The sequence below is a fragment of the Lathamus discolor genome, chromosome 2, assembly GCF_037157495.1.
Source record: "Lathamus discolor isolate bLatDis1 chromosome 2, bLatDis1.hap1, whole genome shotgun sequence".
NCBI classification, from domain to species: domain Eukaryota; kingdom Metazoa; phylum Chordata; class Aves; order Psittaciformes; family Psittacidae; genus Lathamus; species Lathamus discolor.
Window position 1 is genome coordinate 44230545 of NC_088885.1, and position 15696 is coordinate 44246240.

At 38.8% G+C, this 15696-nt stretch overlaps 1 protein-coding gene across 4 annotated transcripts in view; it reads left to right on the plus strand.

Moving 5' to 3' along the window:
• SVIL (supervillin) overlaps positions 1-15696 on the plus strand; it is a 108546-nt gene that overhangs the window by 42137 nt on the left and 50713 nt on the right. For all 4 annotated transcript variants that reach the window (XM_065666674.1, XM_065666675.1, XM_065666676.1 and 1 more), the window contains exons 3-6: positions 735-826; positions 6220-6277; positions 6404-6555; positions 6967-7651. In XM_065666674.1, the coding sequence (XP_065522746.1) occupies positions 735-826; positions 6220-6277; positions 6404-6555; positions 6967-7651 (987 nt within the window). The remainder of the gene's footprint in view (positions 1-734; positions 827-6219; positions 6278-6403; positions 6556-6966; positions 7652-15696) is intronic.

Sequence of the window (15696 nt, forward strand, 5' to 3'; positions counted from 1 at the left end):
TCATGATGGCAGAACTAGATGATCTTAAGGTCCTTTCCAATCCTAACCATTCTATGAATACACCAGTTCTCTCTCTGTGTTTAATAATTGGAAAGAATAATCTCACTTTGTTTACCCACAAGAGGGTAAATCTCCAAAAAAGTATCTGTGCACAGTTAGTATATACTTTAGTCCATTATGGCACCTACATTTTAAAGTTAAAATTTGTATATTTAATGAACATATTTAAAGTAATATTTTGTTTTATCTAAATGGCCACTTTTGCTGTTTTGAGAAAACAAAGTATAAAACTAAATTATCTGCTGCTCATGTTAGTGTATTATAAACCACAAAATATCCAGAGATCAGTGGAGTAACAGCAATAGGGCAGTCATGCAGAAGGCTTTTAGGCAGAGTGTACATACAGTACTGTATTTGATGAAATATGTTTTAATATTTATGAAGAATAATTTGATACAGATTATTTCAAAGGTGATTGCTCATAGAGCATTTTGAAGTAGTTTCCAGTCAGCAATTTAATGCAAAAATGTGTCACAGTCGGTTCCAAGCAGGTTTCAAATTATGTTAGGTTTGGCTTTGTGAGTTTTGTGGGGTTATTTCTTATTTTGTTCTTATGGAAAATATTTTCTTTGGTATCTCTATTAGACTATCTTGCCATAAATTGGTTACATCTTGGCTTTATTTGATTTGTAACAGAAACATCCACAGTTCTGTAAACAAGATGTTGCTTTCAGTTTTCAGAAGGAGTTCTCATTTGAAGATAAAGAAGAACTTGCAAGCAGCACAAAGGATATTGATGCTAATCTCTTAGCAGTACTTCCAAAAGGTAGGTAAGGAAGACACATGAACACAAGTGGTAATTTAACACTATGTGAAGTTTAGTCTATGCACAGTTAAAATCATTTGGGCATAGATCCTTTGTAAATGAGTTTCCTTTTCCCTGCGAAGTATGCATATGGCATGAACCACAATGCTGTTTTACAAGGCATTACTACATCCTTGCTTCGTAAAGTTCAGCTTTGCTTACCTAGTTTTCAATAGTTTAAGAAGTAGTTGAAATTCAAAACATCAGAGAGGTTGCTTTCTTTGTACAGTTCTGAATTTAAAAGTATTAACTTGGCTTGTAGTCACAGCTCTTTCCAGTCCCCTTCAGTGGTTAGTAGAATCACTGTGCTTGCACCACCAACAGACTACATGCTGATTTTTAGTCTTGCATGCTAAGGGGTCTGCGCTACATATAGGTTTGGGGATTGTTAATTTTTTTTTTTAACTTCTGTCTTAGTCTGAATAAGTTAAGAAGAAAACAGCAGTTTCATCTTTATTTTTTAACACAGTTGAGGTAGTAGTGAGAGTTAATTCTCTTTAATTGTTAAGAAAAAATCACAGTCTGCTGGGAAATAGTTCTTGACCAGTAAAGGATGACATTCGAGCTATGTGTAACTGGCATAAAGATGCTCCCTTCACTCAAGGATGTTGTGGATCTCAGAACTTCACTTAAAATTTCAGGCAAACTGCAAGGCTAGATGCACTAACCCTAAATGTAAAGGAACTAGCTTACTCTTCTAGTGTCATTTGTTGCAGAGATCCTTTAGGAGTCCTTCTTCCAGCACAACATTTAAGTGGTACACTTGCTTTTAAATATAGTCATTACAGATGTTCAGAAAGACTTCATTGACACAATGATGGTATAGAGTGATATGGATTTACCCAACACAGATGTCCTGAGAGCACTAGTCAGAAAGTATATGTAGTCCCTCATTTTTCCAGACGCTCAGCTTTACAGTCATGCTGGCCAAGTTAACTGTGAGAGCCTTTGGTTGAGCAGCCTTGTCTGTCAGTTGCTTCTCAGTGAATTTCTGTTTTGAAATGCCTGTATTTCCTAAGAAATTGTTCTCATAATAAAGGCATCAGGTTTAGTGTATACCAGACTTAAGAAAAAGTTCACAGTGGGAGCTACTGGAGGCTCTTTCAAAGACTTACTGAAAATGCAGGTTTATTTGTCTCATCTAAGGCCTAACTTTAACCTGGATTTGTACATGTTGGAAAATCAAGGCAATATATTTAATTTTCAAGTGATACAGACTGAACTGAGGTTCAAAGAGTCTAGCTGAAGTCTCACATATTGCTACATGCAGATAAACATTGAACATGTAGGTATGCCTCTGCTAGTGTAACCAGATGATAAGTGCTTCTCCAGCCTGGTTTGTAGACCATCATATCTCCAGGTAAGGACAAGAGGAGATAAGAACAAGGAGCTAGGCTTCACTGCCATATTAAATTTTGTTCAAAACGAAAATACTTGTGTTGCAATGTTTATTTACTATCTCTGAGAAATTCGGGTGAATTTTTGATTTATGTCTATTCAGGCTTCACAGATGTTCCCGCTCACTCTCTACTTGGACTTCTAGAAGGCTTGATTTAATTTTTACAGTTTCCGTATTTTAAAAATAAAACCGCTGTCACATGCCTGCAGCTTTATCCACGTGTATCCCCTCTGCTGTTACCAAAGAGACCTTTCAGCAAAAATATATTTATATTCTGTAAGAAATGTTTCTGAAAGATGAATGGATTCTGTAAAAAAACTTTCACCTTAATTTAAGGACTTTTTAAAACATTTTTGTAAGGTGCACTCCAAATGTACTTTCTGGTTTTTATTCTGGGACGAGACAAGGAACAATACTGCTTTTGCTAAATTCTGGTATTACAAAGAAAATTCTGTTTAGAATGTCTACAGTTACAAAAATTAAGATGCCTCTTGACAGTCTAGGTCAGAGGGTATCCTACCACAGCATCCTGCTCAAAATCCTAAAATAAAGCCTGAAGCCAAGGACTGCTTCTGAGCTGTGGCTGTTCTTCCTGTTGGCCTTAACTATACTGACCAACAGTGCCTACAAAATGTGTTGGTATGAAGTAACATAGATAAGGAGCTTTTATTGTAAAATTAGTTATTTGAAGCGTCTTAGTCTTGTCTTTTTGCTGAATCAGATCTTTGTGCTGCTTTTTAGGTAGAAGTGTTGCTACTCTTTAACGCTGTCATGGGTGTCTTTGAAATGGTGTAGTTTCTGATGGGTTATGTTCCCATACACAGGTGTCAAATTGGCACCAACATATTCAGATTGGAGATAGCCAGAAAGGAGATATGCAATCACCTAAGCTTGCAAGGCCCAACCAGTGTACTAGGGAGTGAAATTTCTCCAACTGGCCTTTCGGTTTTGAAATTAAGTACTCAGGGGGAAAAAAAAAAAATAAAAAAATCACTAGAGTAGAAGACTTCCTGCATTTTACCTTCATTTCTGGGGGGAGGGGAGTTGGTGTTGGTTTTTTGTTTATTTTCTCTTTTTTTTTTTTTTTGGTGGTGTTTTTTTTTTGGTTTTTGTTGTTCTTGGGTTGTGGGGTTTTTTTGGGGGGTTGGTTTTTTGTCTTTTTTTTTTGGTGGCTGTGGTGGGTTTGGGGTTTTTTTGGGGGGTGTTGGGGTTTCATTTTTAGTTTTTGTTTTGTTTTTCTTTCTGTTCCTCACCTCCCCAGAACCCTATTGCTGAAAATACTTTCACAAAAAACCCCTGCAGATGTTGGCCAACCTAGCTGAAATTACTGTCTGGAATCTCAAGTGTGGAAAAAGTGTAAGGCAGCATAGAGTAGTCCCATGCTATTTTTGTCCCATCTTGTTTGGGAAGGTGTTGGAGAGATTCTTCATGAAGTCAGTGCTCTTTTAAGGGCTGCAAAGCAGTAGTAGAATCTCTGGAACTTCAGCTAACACGTAGCAAAAGGGTGTTGTGCTAATGTTGCTGGGAGTTCTTTGGATGTTCCACATTTCTTGTATGTGGACTACTTTTTTTGGGGGGTGGGGGAACAAAGACTTCGGTATACAAATCTATGCTTTAGAGCTTTAAAGCTGTGTAAAAGACCTGTTCTGTGATGCTGGTTTTAGGGTCTGTATAAACTGGTGACTAGGGAAGAAAAATTATCAGGGTTTGAGTGGAATGTGATTTTATTAACTGTGAACTGTGGAGGCCTTTGACCTGTCTGAAGTGGCAGAACAATTATGAGGTTTGTTTTGACCATTTTATGTATGTATAGCTAGCAGATGGAACAGAAACGTTCTAATAGCCAAACAAACAGAAGTAGCTTTGGCTGAGGTGAGAGCAAAGTATTTATGAGAAACCATTTCTTTGGGGTGAATGTGAGATGAAGGCTGGTTTCATATGGGTAAATTCTCTGTTTAGCACAGTTCCGCTGCTAGCACACCTTGAGTAGGCCGGGCAGCAGCAGAAACTGCTCATGAATTGAGAGAAAGGTCTATGAAAACACTATGAAAAAGGTCTTTGCTTTGGTATTGGTTCAGGATGCAAATTTTGCATTGCCCAGCTCTAGTTCCCATTCATCTCCAGAGATCTGTGCCTGGAGCTTGCTGACTTTCAGTGTCTATCTTGCACTGTCAGCCTGGTCAACAGCAAAGGCTTCAATCTCCTTTGCTGCAGATGCTGGAACTAGGCATGGAAGAAGCACCCCTTTGTGTTGGTACTGTTAAGTAGCTGCACACTTTGCTATTCTGCACTGCTCGTTGCCTCATATTGTATATGTGCACATATTGTATATTTTCATGGCGTGATCACAGTCTGAGCTAACTTGGCTTGACAGATTGAAATGGATAGCTGGAGTCTGCTTTCTTTAAAAATGTAGACTAAAGGGATTTTTTGGAGAGTGGCCAGTTGGTTTCTTCCCCTGTTAATCACACATTTTCAGTAGGCACTCAGCTGTAGCCTCAGACGCTATATTTGTACCTCATTCATTTGCTTCTCTGAGTAGTCATGATCAGAATACATTAATTCTTGCTGATCTAAGATATTTTACCTGGAATTTTAGTGGCTTTTCAGCACATAAGGTTGATGTGACAGGCAATGTCAATAGTATCTATGGGGTATGAGCACTTGTATTGAGCAAACAGCAAACTTCCTGGATATTTGTCAGCTAAGCTGAAACCCTGACTTAGCTATGCATGTTAAGCTCTTGCAGTAGAGGAAAGGGAGAAAAGGTGCATCTGACCTTTAAAAGGATGGTGTTTCAATAATGTTTTATCTTCTAGGTATCTAGAGCAATGGAGTCTGGTAGGGAAAAAAGCTGACAGCTTTACTTCTGCAGTGGTGTGGAACAGTGTCTTCTGGACACTCCTGACTCATCAGGCATTTCTGGTGTTAATCTAGGGCTGATTTAGCAGGCTGTAGACTTCAGCTTGCTTTTTGATCCTTGGGTCAGCAGGATCAGAACTTCAGAGTTGTGTTGTATCAGAGTAAGTACACACACCTTTTAGCACCACATCTTCACATCTTTGCTAAGGCAATGATATGATGAGTGTGGTGTATTCACCACCCACCCACACCCTCAGTTTACAGCATCCTTTGATAGCCTTGGGGTTGGTTTCTCTTCCTAGTGGTAAGGAGCCACACCACACTTGTTTTTGTAGCACTCACTGCTCCAGTGTGGTTTGCAACCATCACTGATAACTGTGCACATGTATGTATGTGTGTATATATATATATATATATATGGATTACTTCATCTCTCATGCCTCCTGTTGGTTCACTACTGTTTTTTGAACTGTCACAGCTGTCTGCTAGCACATAACACCACCAAATAGTTCAGGGGGAGAGAGGAAAATTATGTCTGATTAAAACTATAAGGGAAAATTAGCAAAGTAGAGAGTGATAACCATGAAGGAATATAATGAGGATACACAGTAATTTTCACTCCAACCATGAATTACTGGGATTTGCTCAATATAAGGGAGTGGAGGAAGAGTAGAGAATAGGGGACACTATTTCTCTTTAAATAGGTCAGTCCTAGACCTCTGTGTAGACAGGGCAAGCAGTAATAACATACTACCTGATTTTGAAATGAGTTACAATAGTATGTAAGCTTGACCACATCTAATCAAAATATATCTTGCCCAGTTTATACAAGATCTTGAAAGTTCCTAGGATAGCACAACAGATTCTGTCTGGAGCAGAGGACTCCTTGATGCTTACACCTATGTGCCTAGTGCACTTTTGACAATGCAAGCTTAATAAACTAGGAAAATAGAGGAAAATACTTGTACCCTGACAAAAGCAATTTCAAACCTCTTATTTGATTGTTCCCTTTTATGCTAAAGCATTTTAACAAGTTTCTGAGAGTTGCTGAAACTTAGCAGCTTATAAACTGCATAATCTTTTGTTGTCTCAGTTTCAGAATTAAGAAAACTGTTTGAACCAAACAACCAAGATTTTTTGGAAATGAAAAGGTAAAAGAACAAAAAGCCTTTGGCCTGTAAAACAAAACACACAGCTTGTTTTGTTACCTCCTCTTAGAAACTCTCCCCTCAAATCTTCAAAGATGCTGGGTTTCACATTTTTCACATCTTTTTCAGAAAAGAGAGAATAGCTAGACGCTTAGAGGGAATTGAAAATGATACACAACCTATGCTTCTACAGAACTGTCCAGGTTCAGTCACACACCGTTTATTAGAGGAAGATACACCAAGATATATGCGTGCAACTGATCCATACAGTCCCCACTTAGGTAAGTAGTATAATTTAAGGCAATTTTGCATTACTGAATTACTTCATGTTTACTACTCTATCATTTGTGCTGTACATGGAGAGGAGCTTTATGGAAAAGCCATAGTCAGAGGGCTTTTTAACTTACCTTTTTAATTCTTCAGCTGTCTTACTTGAACAAGATTGGTTATCCATATTGTTTTAAAAAAACAATCTTTTGATATGAGACTCAACATATTTAACTAATAAACATTTATTTACCATTTGCGTATGCTTTTGGAGGCCTAAGTGCCAAAATGTAATGTCTGTGCAGTCACAAGTACACTTTGACTTGTAAGAAAATGGGAAGCTTTTTGTTTACTCATTATGAGTGGTAGGTAGAGTACTCAGAGTTTTGGGATGGATTTACTCATATCTGTTGTACTTTCAACAGGAAGATCAAATGAGGAGGAGGAAACTTCAGATTCTTCTGTAGAAAAACAACCCAGATCATCCAGATACCGAGCAGAAACCACAGGAGGTAATACAGAGCCCTTGTATAGTACAGGAAACATGGATGTCCAGGAACTAGAGTCAAAAGCAGAAAGAATAGCTAGGTACAAGGCAGAGAGGCGGCGACAGCTAGCAGAAAAATACGGATTATCTCTTGATACTGATTTGGATTCTGACTACTCATCCAGATATACGCGGGCAAGGAAAGATCCTGACAGTGTGGAAAGAAAGGGAGTGAAAAGTGAAAGGCAAGATGATGAAAACAAGGACTGCAGCTCCTCATATTTGTCCAGAACTGAGATGAAGGAGTTAAAGAGTGTGATTTCTGAATCCAAAGAGTACATGAGACATGAAAAAGATGGTGTTCCAGATAAAGAAGACCTCTCAAATGAAAAGAGTGATAGAAAAGCAGATGATGACAGTGCCATTAGACAGGCTTCTGACCCTTCAGCAACCTTGGATAGTTCCATCTCTCTTTCACTTTCTGGACGAGAATCTTCCTCCTACAATGAAGTGCCAATATCACCAAAGCAAATCCCTAGAGAGTCCCTCTCTTCACCAAAGCGGGCAGCCTCACCAATCCATGTGCAGAATGACCAGCCCTTGCACAGTAACATCAGACAAAGGTAAGCATGGTTTTATTTGTTTGTTTATACAGTAGATTCCTTTACCTTAATCACCTTTTGCAGCAATATCTACAGTATTTATGCAAACATATTTATTACCCTTGAAGAATAGTGGCTTTGGATGTCTCAGGATGGATTGGTTGGGTTTACTCTATCACAGTGTACTTCTGAAACAAGGGGGTGGGTATCTTTTTCTATTATTAGATATGTCCTTGGTTTCACCTCATATTTATAGAATTTATGCTAAAATTAGGCACTTGCAAGGGGAGTGGAATAACTATGTTTAAGATACTTACACAGACTAGAAATTGAAGCTGTTGTGATGTTACGGTTCTAAATCTGTTGGGGTTTTTTTGTTTTGCTTTGTGAGTAGGTGGTTGTTGTGTTTGTTTTTTTTTTTCCATAACCTGTTAGAGCAAGCCTTTAGCTTTTTTCCTCTATAGCCTGAAATTGTTTGGGTGGGGTTTTCCTCTTAAAAGCAAGTTGTTTCTCCGTGAAGATTTCAATAGCGTCATGACAGCTTCTGCCAAAATAAAGCAGTTCTCAGAGTCAAAAGCTAAAAAGTGTCTTGGGTCATTTGAAATAGTAGTTGATTTGTTTTCCTGCTGTGAAAGTGTAAAAACCCTTTTGAACTGTGGTAGTCAATCTTTCAGATAATATCGAGGTTGTGTGTGTGAAGGGGCAAAGGTGACAGTTAAAATTCCATGCTGAATTTGGAAAATGTAGCCGCCTCCCTCACATGATTCTGAATTACTTCAGATTTGACAAGTTTACTTCAGTAACAGGGTAACCAGATACTTCCAGAAGGAAAAAAAATTGTTTTCACTATTTTTCCATTGTAACTTCATACTGTAGTGCGAAAACAGACTGTCAAAATGTGCATTGTTTTCAGTCACCATAACAACTAAGCATTTTTTGAGAGTATGATTTTCTTTAAGTGTGATTCTTCTATTTCTAGGTAGGTGATAGATAGAAAATAATAATTGTAAAAACCTAAGTTAAAGTGTTGCAACTAAAATGATGTAAATTATAATGAGAACTCAATTGTAGACACACCTGCATCAGGCTGAGCAGTGCTGACTGTTTCTGAGAAACTGAAATGAACTGGCATAAACTGGACCATTCACATTTCTTGGTATTTTTTGCAGTAGATTTAAAACCAAGCTATGAGGTTCAAAAGCAAGCTACGTTGACTGGACTTTTTTATCCTTCCCATCTAAATCACAAAACTTAATTCTTATTTGTTGTGGCCTTTTTATTACCTCTCACAACCATAGCTTTGAGTTTGAATGATGAAGGAATCTTCCATGTCAAAGGTTAACCAACGGGTGGATTGATTAAGTCATCTATTTACAGTGCCTGTAAACTGCTCAAATGTACTTAGCCTTCTTTTTTGTTTCACTTTATTGCATAGGGCGCACCAGTAGTAGTCTGTTAATATTTTTCTCATAGCTTTCCATTATTCTGGTGACTTCTAACCCTGCTCACTTTCTTTTGCATGGATACATTGCTATATAAGCTATTGTTGGACTCTCCCAGTTAAGGAAACGTTTTAAAGGAATATTTTCATTCAGTAAATCCATCAGAGGGAAAGTAAGTCAACATACTTAGGAAGTACTGTCTTATATTTAGTTTATGTTTTAAGCTTACAATTTTGCTACTACAGTAGGTAAAATAGTTATTGCAGGGTCATCCATACAGCTGAGACCAGAGTTGTATGAGTTGACTGGGTTATTCTAGGCTCCAAAAAAATTGTGTCTGAAGCAGTCTCAGCTCAGATATTACAAACCATTATCCCTTATCTTCAAACGGTCAGTTTGAGATAAATCTATTGACTAATCCAGTTACTGATAGTAAAGGGTATTGGAGCAATGGACCTTTGGCAGATTGTTTTCTTTGTTTTATAAGGTGAAGGAAGGGAGAAAGTTTTCAGTCTTAGGAAACCAAAGAGAATAGCCCATCAAACTTCATAGCCAAGAATGTCTGCTGCAGTGGAAAAGGGGGTTTTACTTTATTTATTCTCATAAAGCAATCCTAGTCACTGTTTCTGTGAGGGGAAACCAGTGAAACACTGAACGATGAAATGCCTTCTAGGTTGTCTCTTCCAACACAGGAGAAGCTGCCCTGGTGAATCAGCATGCTGGCTATAGAAAGACACCTGATTCTGCTCATTCACAGATTAGCCTTTAATGTTGAGACAACAGGCCTCCTTATAAAACTCTCTCATTTTTAGCTAGCAAATGTGTTTTTTTCTAGTGCATCTCTGTAAACCAGTGAAGAGGTCAGAGGGAGCTGGCTGAAGGCATTATCAAATCATTCACAAATTCCAGTGTTTTCTTTTTAAAGCTGCCACTCCTGGCATTACTTAGTTTTTGATAATAAAAGGTTCTGCAAAAGTTGGTCAGAAGAGAAATAATTAAGGCTACAGTGTTTTTAATGGGAGCATGCTCTTTCATTTGTTAAAAATTCAATGTCCCTACAAGATCTGATGCTGTGTGAAACAGCAAGGGATCACCTGTGTTTAGTAAGCACTGGTTGAGACAGGCCCCTCCTGCGAGGTCTTTCTCTTTTGAGACTTAGTTGTTCTCTGTTTCCAAATAATGAAATGGTGAGATCCATTTTCAGGTGGTTTCTGGTGTTAGGACAGTTCCAGAGTTTAAACTCCATCCCATTTGTGGTAGGGTCGGTTTTACTTCACTGTTCTGCATTAGTGAAATACTAACAAATGACAGAGGGGCAAAAGCAGCAGGAACAGATCTGGCAGATCTTTTAAGAATAGTTTCCATAGAGTACAAGAGCTCTTGATCACCAGGTGTAAGAAATCAGGAAAGGAAAGCAAGAGACAAGAGGTGATTCAAGACAGCCAATATGGCTTCACCAAGGACAGCCCTGCCCTAGTGGCCTTCTGTGATGGAGTGACTGCACCAGTGGACAAGGGAAGAGCAGCGGTTGTTGTCTGTCTGATCTTATGTGAGGCATTTGGTGTGGTCCTCCACAACATCCTTCTCTCTAAAGTGGAGAGGTATAGATTTGATTAGTGGACTGTTCAGCAGATGAGGAGTTGGTTGGATGGTCACATCCAGAGCGTTGGTGGTCAATGGATCAGTGTCTAGATAAAGATCAGTGACAAGTGGGGTCCCTCACGGGTCCATATTGGGAGCAGCACTGTTCGGTATCTTCATCGATGACATAGACAGTGGGATGAGTGCACCCTTAGAAGGTCTGCAGATCACACTAAGCTGAGTGGTGCAGTTGATGTGCCTGAGGGACAGGCTGTCATTTGGAGGGGCATGGACAAGCTTGTGAAGTGGGCCTGTGTAAGCCTCATGATGTTCAACAAGGCCAAGTGTAAGGTCCTCCACCTGGGTTGGGGAAACCCCTGGTATCAATACGAGGTGGGGATAAAAGGACTGAGAGCAGGCCTGCAGAGAATGACTTGGGGGTATTTGTAGATGAAAAGCTGGACAATAGCTAGCAATGTGCACTTGCAGCCCAGAAGGCCAGTTATGTCTTGGGCTGCATCTGAAGAAGCGTGGCCAGCAGGTTAAGGTAGGTAATTTTGCTCCTCCACTCTCATGAGACTCCATCTGGAGCCCAGCAAAGACATGGACCTGTAATAAAGAGTCCAGAGGAAGGCCACAAAAATGATAAGGGAGATAGAACACCTCTACTGTGAGGGAAGTCTTGTTCATCCTGGAGAAGGCTCCAGAGAAGACCTCATTGCAGCCTTTCAGTATTTAAACGGGGCATATAAGAAAGATGGGGAAAAACTTTTAAGCAGGACTTGTAGTGATAGGACAAGGGCTAATTATTTTAAACTAATTAGTGTACATTTGGAATAGATATAAGGAAGAAATATTTTTTATTATGAAGGTTGTGAAACAATGGAACAGATTGCCCAGAGAAGTTGTGGGTTCCCCATCCTTGGAAACATTCGAGCTCAGGATGGACAAGGCTCTGAGCAACCTGGTCTAGTGGTATGTGTCCCTCTTAATTGCAGAGTTTGGACTAGATGACCTTTAAAGGTTACTTCCAACCCAAACCATTCTATGATTCTGTGAATAGGTCGTAACTTAATACAAACTACTGACTGCAGTATCACAAATTTCAGATTCTTTTTGGATGAAGCTAGGATCAGTATTTGCATAAAACAACTTTCCCACAGTTACAGTCTGCCTTAGCTTTTGAAGGAACTCATCTGCGTCCACCAAGATGTGATGTAGAACTTACTGCAGCCAAGAATTTCAACTTAGGATTTGGTCTTGTTTGGATATGCATGTAGGTAGTAGGTAGTATTTTAAAGGCCAAGTTTCCAAGAGCCTGCTCTTCATTTTGATACCCTGACAACTTCCAGTGCCAGTACCTACTCAGTACTCAATAGTGTGATATTCAGAGTTTTAAGAATAACCTCTCAGAAACTTTTGTCCCTGTTTCTGAGTGGTAAAGAAGTTATTGCCTATTTCCATAAAGTCTCTTTAAAGTTTTTTGTGGTGGTCTTCTCTAAGGCCATTTGCACAAGCGAAATAAGGGCTAATGCCAGTTTTCCAGGTGGTTGCTGTCTTGCAGTCAGTTCCACATTATACAGAGTGCAAGATTGGTTTTGTAAAATTTGCTGAGTTCAAATTCGAAAATAAATGCAGCTGCTTTGGAATACATATGAAAGCTTTGTGCCTTCAGTCCTAAGAAGATTTAATAATTAATCCTGTTATCCATCACTGAGAAGACAACAAAGTTCTACATTTAACATTGTCTGCATCTGACTGCTGAAGTGGTGGATTAACTCTAAATTCAAAACATGGCTTGCGTTCTTCTGACTGCTCTCTTCAAAGGATGAATGGTCAAGTACAAATAATTGCTGCTTGGGCCATACCCACTATAAAAATGTGCCAAAGTACACATTAAGAGAGGAGAAGGAAGTTTGCTTGCTTCAAAGCAATTCCAGCTACTGAGTCAGCTGCTTTGAAAGGTGTTTACCTCCTATTTGGTCAGTTTCCTTCAGAGTTCAAAAACATTTGGAAAAATGAAAAGTGTTCTAATAGTTGGTGTTTGACTTTGTTCTAAGTGATTTGGGTAGGGTGATAACTGTAGGTGAGTTCTCAAATTTCAACTTATATGCAGTAAATGCACTGTTACCTTAAGAACAGTTGATTTTACTGTTTCAACTATTTTCATTAAAAGGCCAGCTAAGAAAAACTGAAGTAGATGACCTGGAGCTTAATTTGGGATTTTCATCCCAAATGTTTCTACTGCCATGCGAGTTCTTTCAGATGTATCCATGGGTAATGGAAAGCAGCCTGGATGCTTGTCCGCTCCAGGGAGTTTGTTTGTAAATGATAATGTGGCCAGACAGTCTGTGCCTACAGGGTTAAAAGTGTTTGATGTGATCTACTGTAGGTGAACGTGGGCATTAGGAAAGTATTTGAGAAAAGGTACGTAGGTAGTCTGAAACACCCTTTCCTGCAGGGCTTCTAAAAGTTTGCAGTGCTCTTGTTCCTTTTTGGGCTTTCAACTCCAAAATGGAAACAAAATCAAGACAAGATCAAATTGGGATTACTTTGTTTTTTTCAATCTTTTCCTTTCCCCTGTCTCCTAGTGACACAGCATGTTTTACTTGATCTAACTGGGTTTGCATTTCTGAAGCTGCAGGGCTACAAGGGGTTCCAGATGCTCCTGAGAATTTCTTGGGAAGTATGGTATAGCCATCTGAATTTCTAATTTCATTAAATTCATATTACTACTTTGGTTTGGACCCAGTGATCTTTACCATGTTAAACCAGAAGTTAAAGGAACGGTTTTAGCAACTTTTCTAGGTTTTGCTTACATAAACCCCTTCAAATTGACCTGCAATGGCAAATGGCAAAAATAAGATTGTGTAGTTGCTTTCACTTCTCCAATTCTGGAGAGTACACACTTGGTAAAGTTACCTTTGCAGAATATTTAACATTCAGTATACTTTTTAGATGTTTGTGGACTTAATATGCTAGTTTGTTTCACAGTTTATACCTCTCAGTTTGATTAATGTGCTTGTGCTTTTGTTTTTATGAACAGTCCTCTGTAATTAAGTAATTAGAAAACAAACAGAAAGTGGTGGGGAGAATAAATGGGAGCATGTGTCGAGATTTCAAAAGTTACCTGAAGTTCTGTTTTCTGTAGTAGTGCAGGGAAAGCAAAACCTGAATGGTTTCTTCAAAAAGATTCTGAAGGGGACACACCTTCACTTATCAGCTGGCCCTCCAGGTATCATAAAACATAGCTGTGTGGCTAACAATCAGACTCAAACCTCCCCTTTCTTTCCCTTTACTCAGTCTTATTTTAACACTTGACATTTAACAGCCCTTAATTTTCCTTTAACAGCAGCAAGTTAAACAGGTGTTTCTTGTGAATAAACAGCTGTTGAAACTTTTCAGAAGCATCTGCTTTTATTGTAGCTTAAAACCAGTTGGTATTTTGATAAAGTACAAACACCCCTAGCTTCTTCCACAGCTACTATCATTCTGGCTTCTGCTAATTTTTATCACTAATTTTATCCCACTTTCTACTCCTCAAACCAACAGATTTTTATACCACACGTCAGTCCTCTTAGCATACGCTGTAATTAATTCCTTGAATTCCAAAGGAGGTGGTACAAGAGAAATAAAAAAAATTCTATTGAAAAGTAAATCAAGATCTTGGTTGGAGCTACAAGCAGCTGCTTTCTCCCCGTTTGGCAACGCATGTAGTTAGTCCCATGTGAGGTGCATTGCAAGAAGAATCTTTTCTATGTTCCCAATTCCCAGTATAAGTAATTCTTATAACCCACTGCTAACATCAGTGTGAATGTTCTGGAGAATGCTCTGTACATGTAGTTTAAAGAATCACTTTTTCAGACTGAACACACTGTACTTAAGTAACTGTGAGATGTTTCCTGGTAAGTGCACCAATCCTCAGAGATAAGGAACACCAGAATATTAGAAAGGTTGGTGTTTCAGATAACTTTGGATATCCAGAATTATTCTTTCAGATATTTATTTGCCTTTTTTCCTATATCTTGGAGTTTATTTAGTAATGTAAACTCCAAAAAGTTGTTGGTAGCAAGCCTGGAATTGCACATACTTACAGCTGGATTACTTACTTTTAAGTAAAGAGCTAGTCTCCTATTGTACTTGAGTTTCTCTCCTTCTTCAGAATTAAAATAATTTTTTATACCCATTGGGCAGGGAGGAAGTACAGGGCTTTCATTTTTAATGCCGTATATGCAGTGTTTACAAACGCTCACCCTGTAAGCTGTGTGAACATGCGGCATGGCTATAAAGCTGCTGGAGAGCTAACCTGCAGTTGTAGTCATAGAGCAAAGGCTGCCTCTGGCTGCACACACTTGTCTTCCCTTAGTGCAGTCACATTAAGTGTCTAAAGGTACAAGACAACTCTGGTTTGCATGGATGTTAGCAAATCTGGAGGTGTTTCTAGAAAATACACTTAAGTAAGGTAGCTTTGGGGGAACATTCCTGTAAGTTTTGCATGTTAAAATGTAATGATCTGTTCTAAAACAGTGCCTGTTTTGGTTTTAATCCTTTTCTCCCCTGCAAGCCCTCTGAAGAGCAACAGCCATGCCATAGTTTCACTTTGAGCTTTGAGGCTTGCATTTTCAACGTTGTTTTTTTTTTTTACTTACTGAAACAGGTTACACTACATGTAAAATTTTTAGATCTTATATGATATACAAAAGCAGAAATAAAAAGGTCTCTGGCAAAACATCTGAAGGGCTAGGTGGAGGTAACTGTGTGTTTTTTCATCCCTTCCCCCAGTGCAACAGCATCTTGATAATGACCTAAGCTGCCTACTATTTAGACATCTTCAAAATTCTGTTTAAATACATGGTTGTCAGCAGAATTTGCAATTTCAGGCTGAACCCAACACTTTGATAATATAAAAAGCAGTTTCAATCATCTTGTTTGTTTGAGACTATGGGTATGTGCTGTTTGACAAGCGCAGTTGTGACCTCATGGGAGCATGCTGTATGTTTTCAGAGCTTGCTTGGTTTCCTTCTGAGGAGTCATGCATGTTCA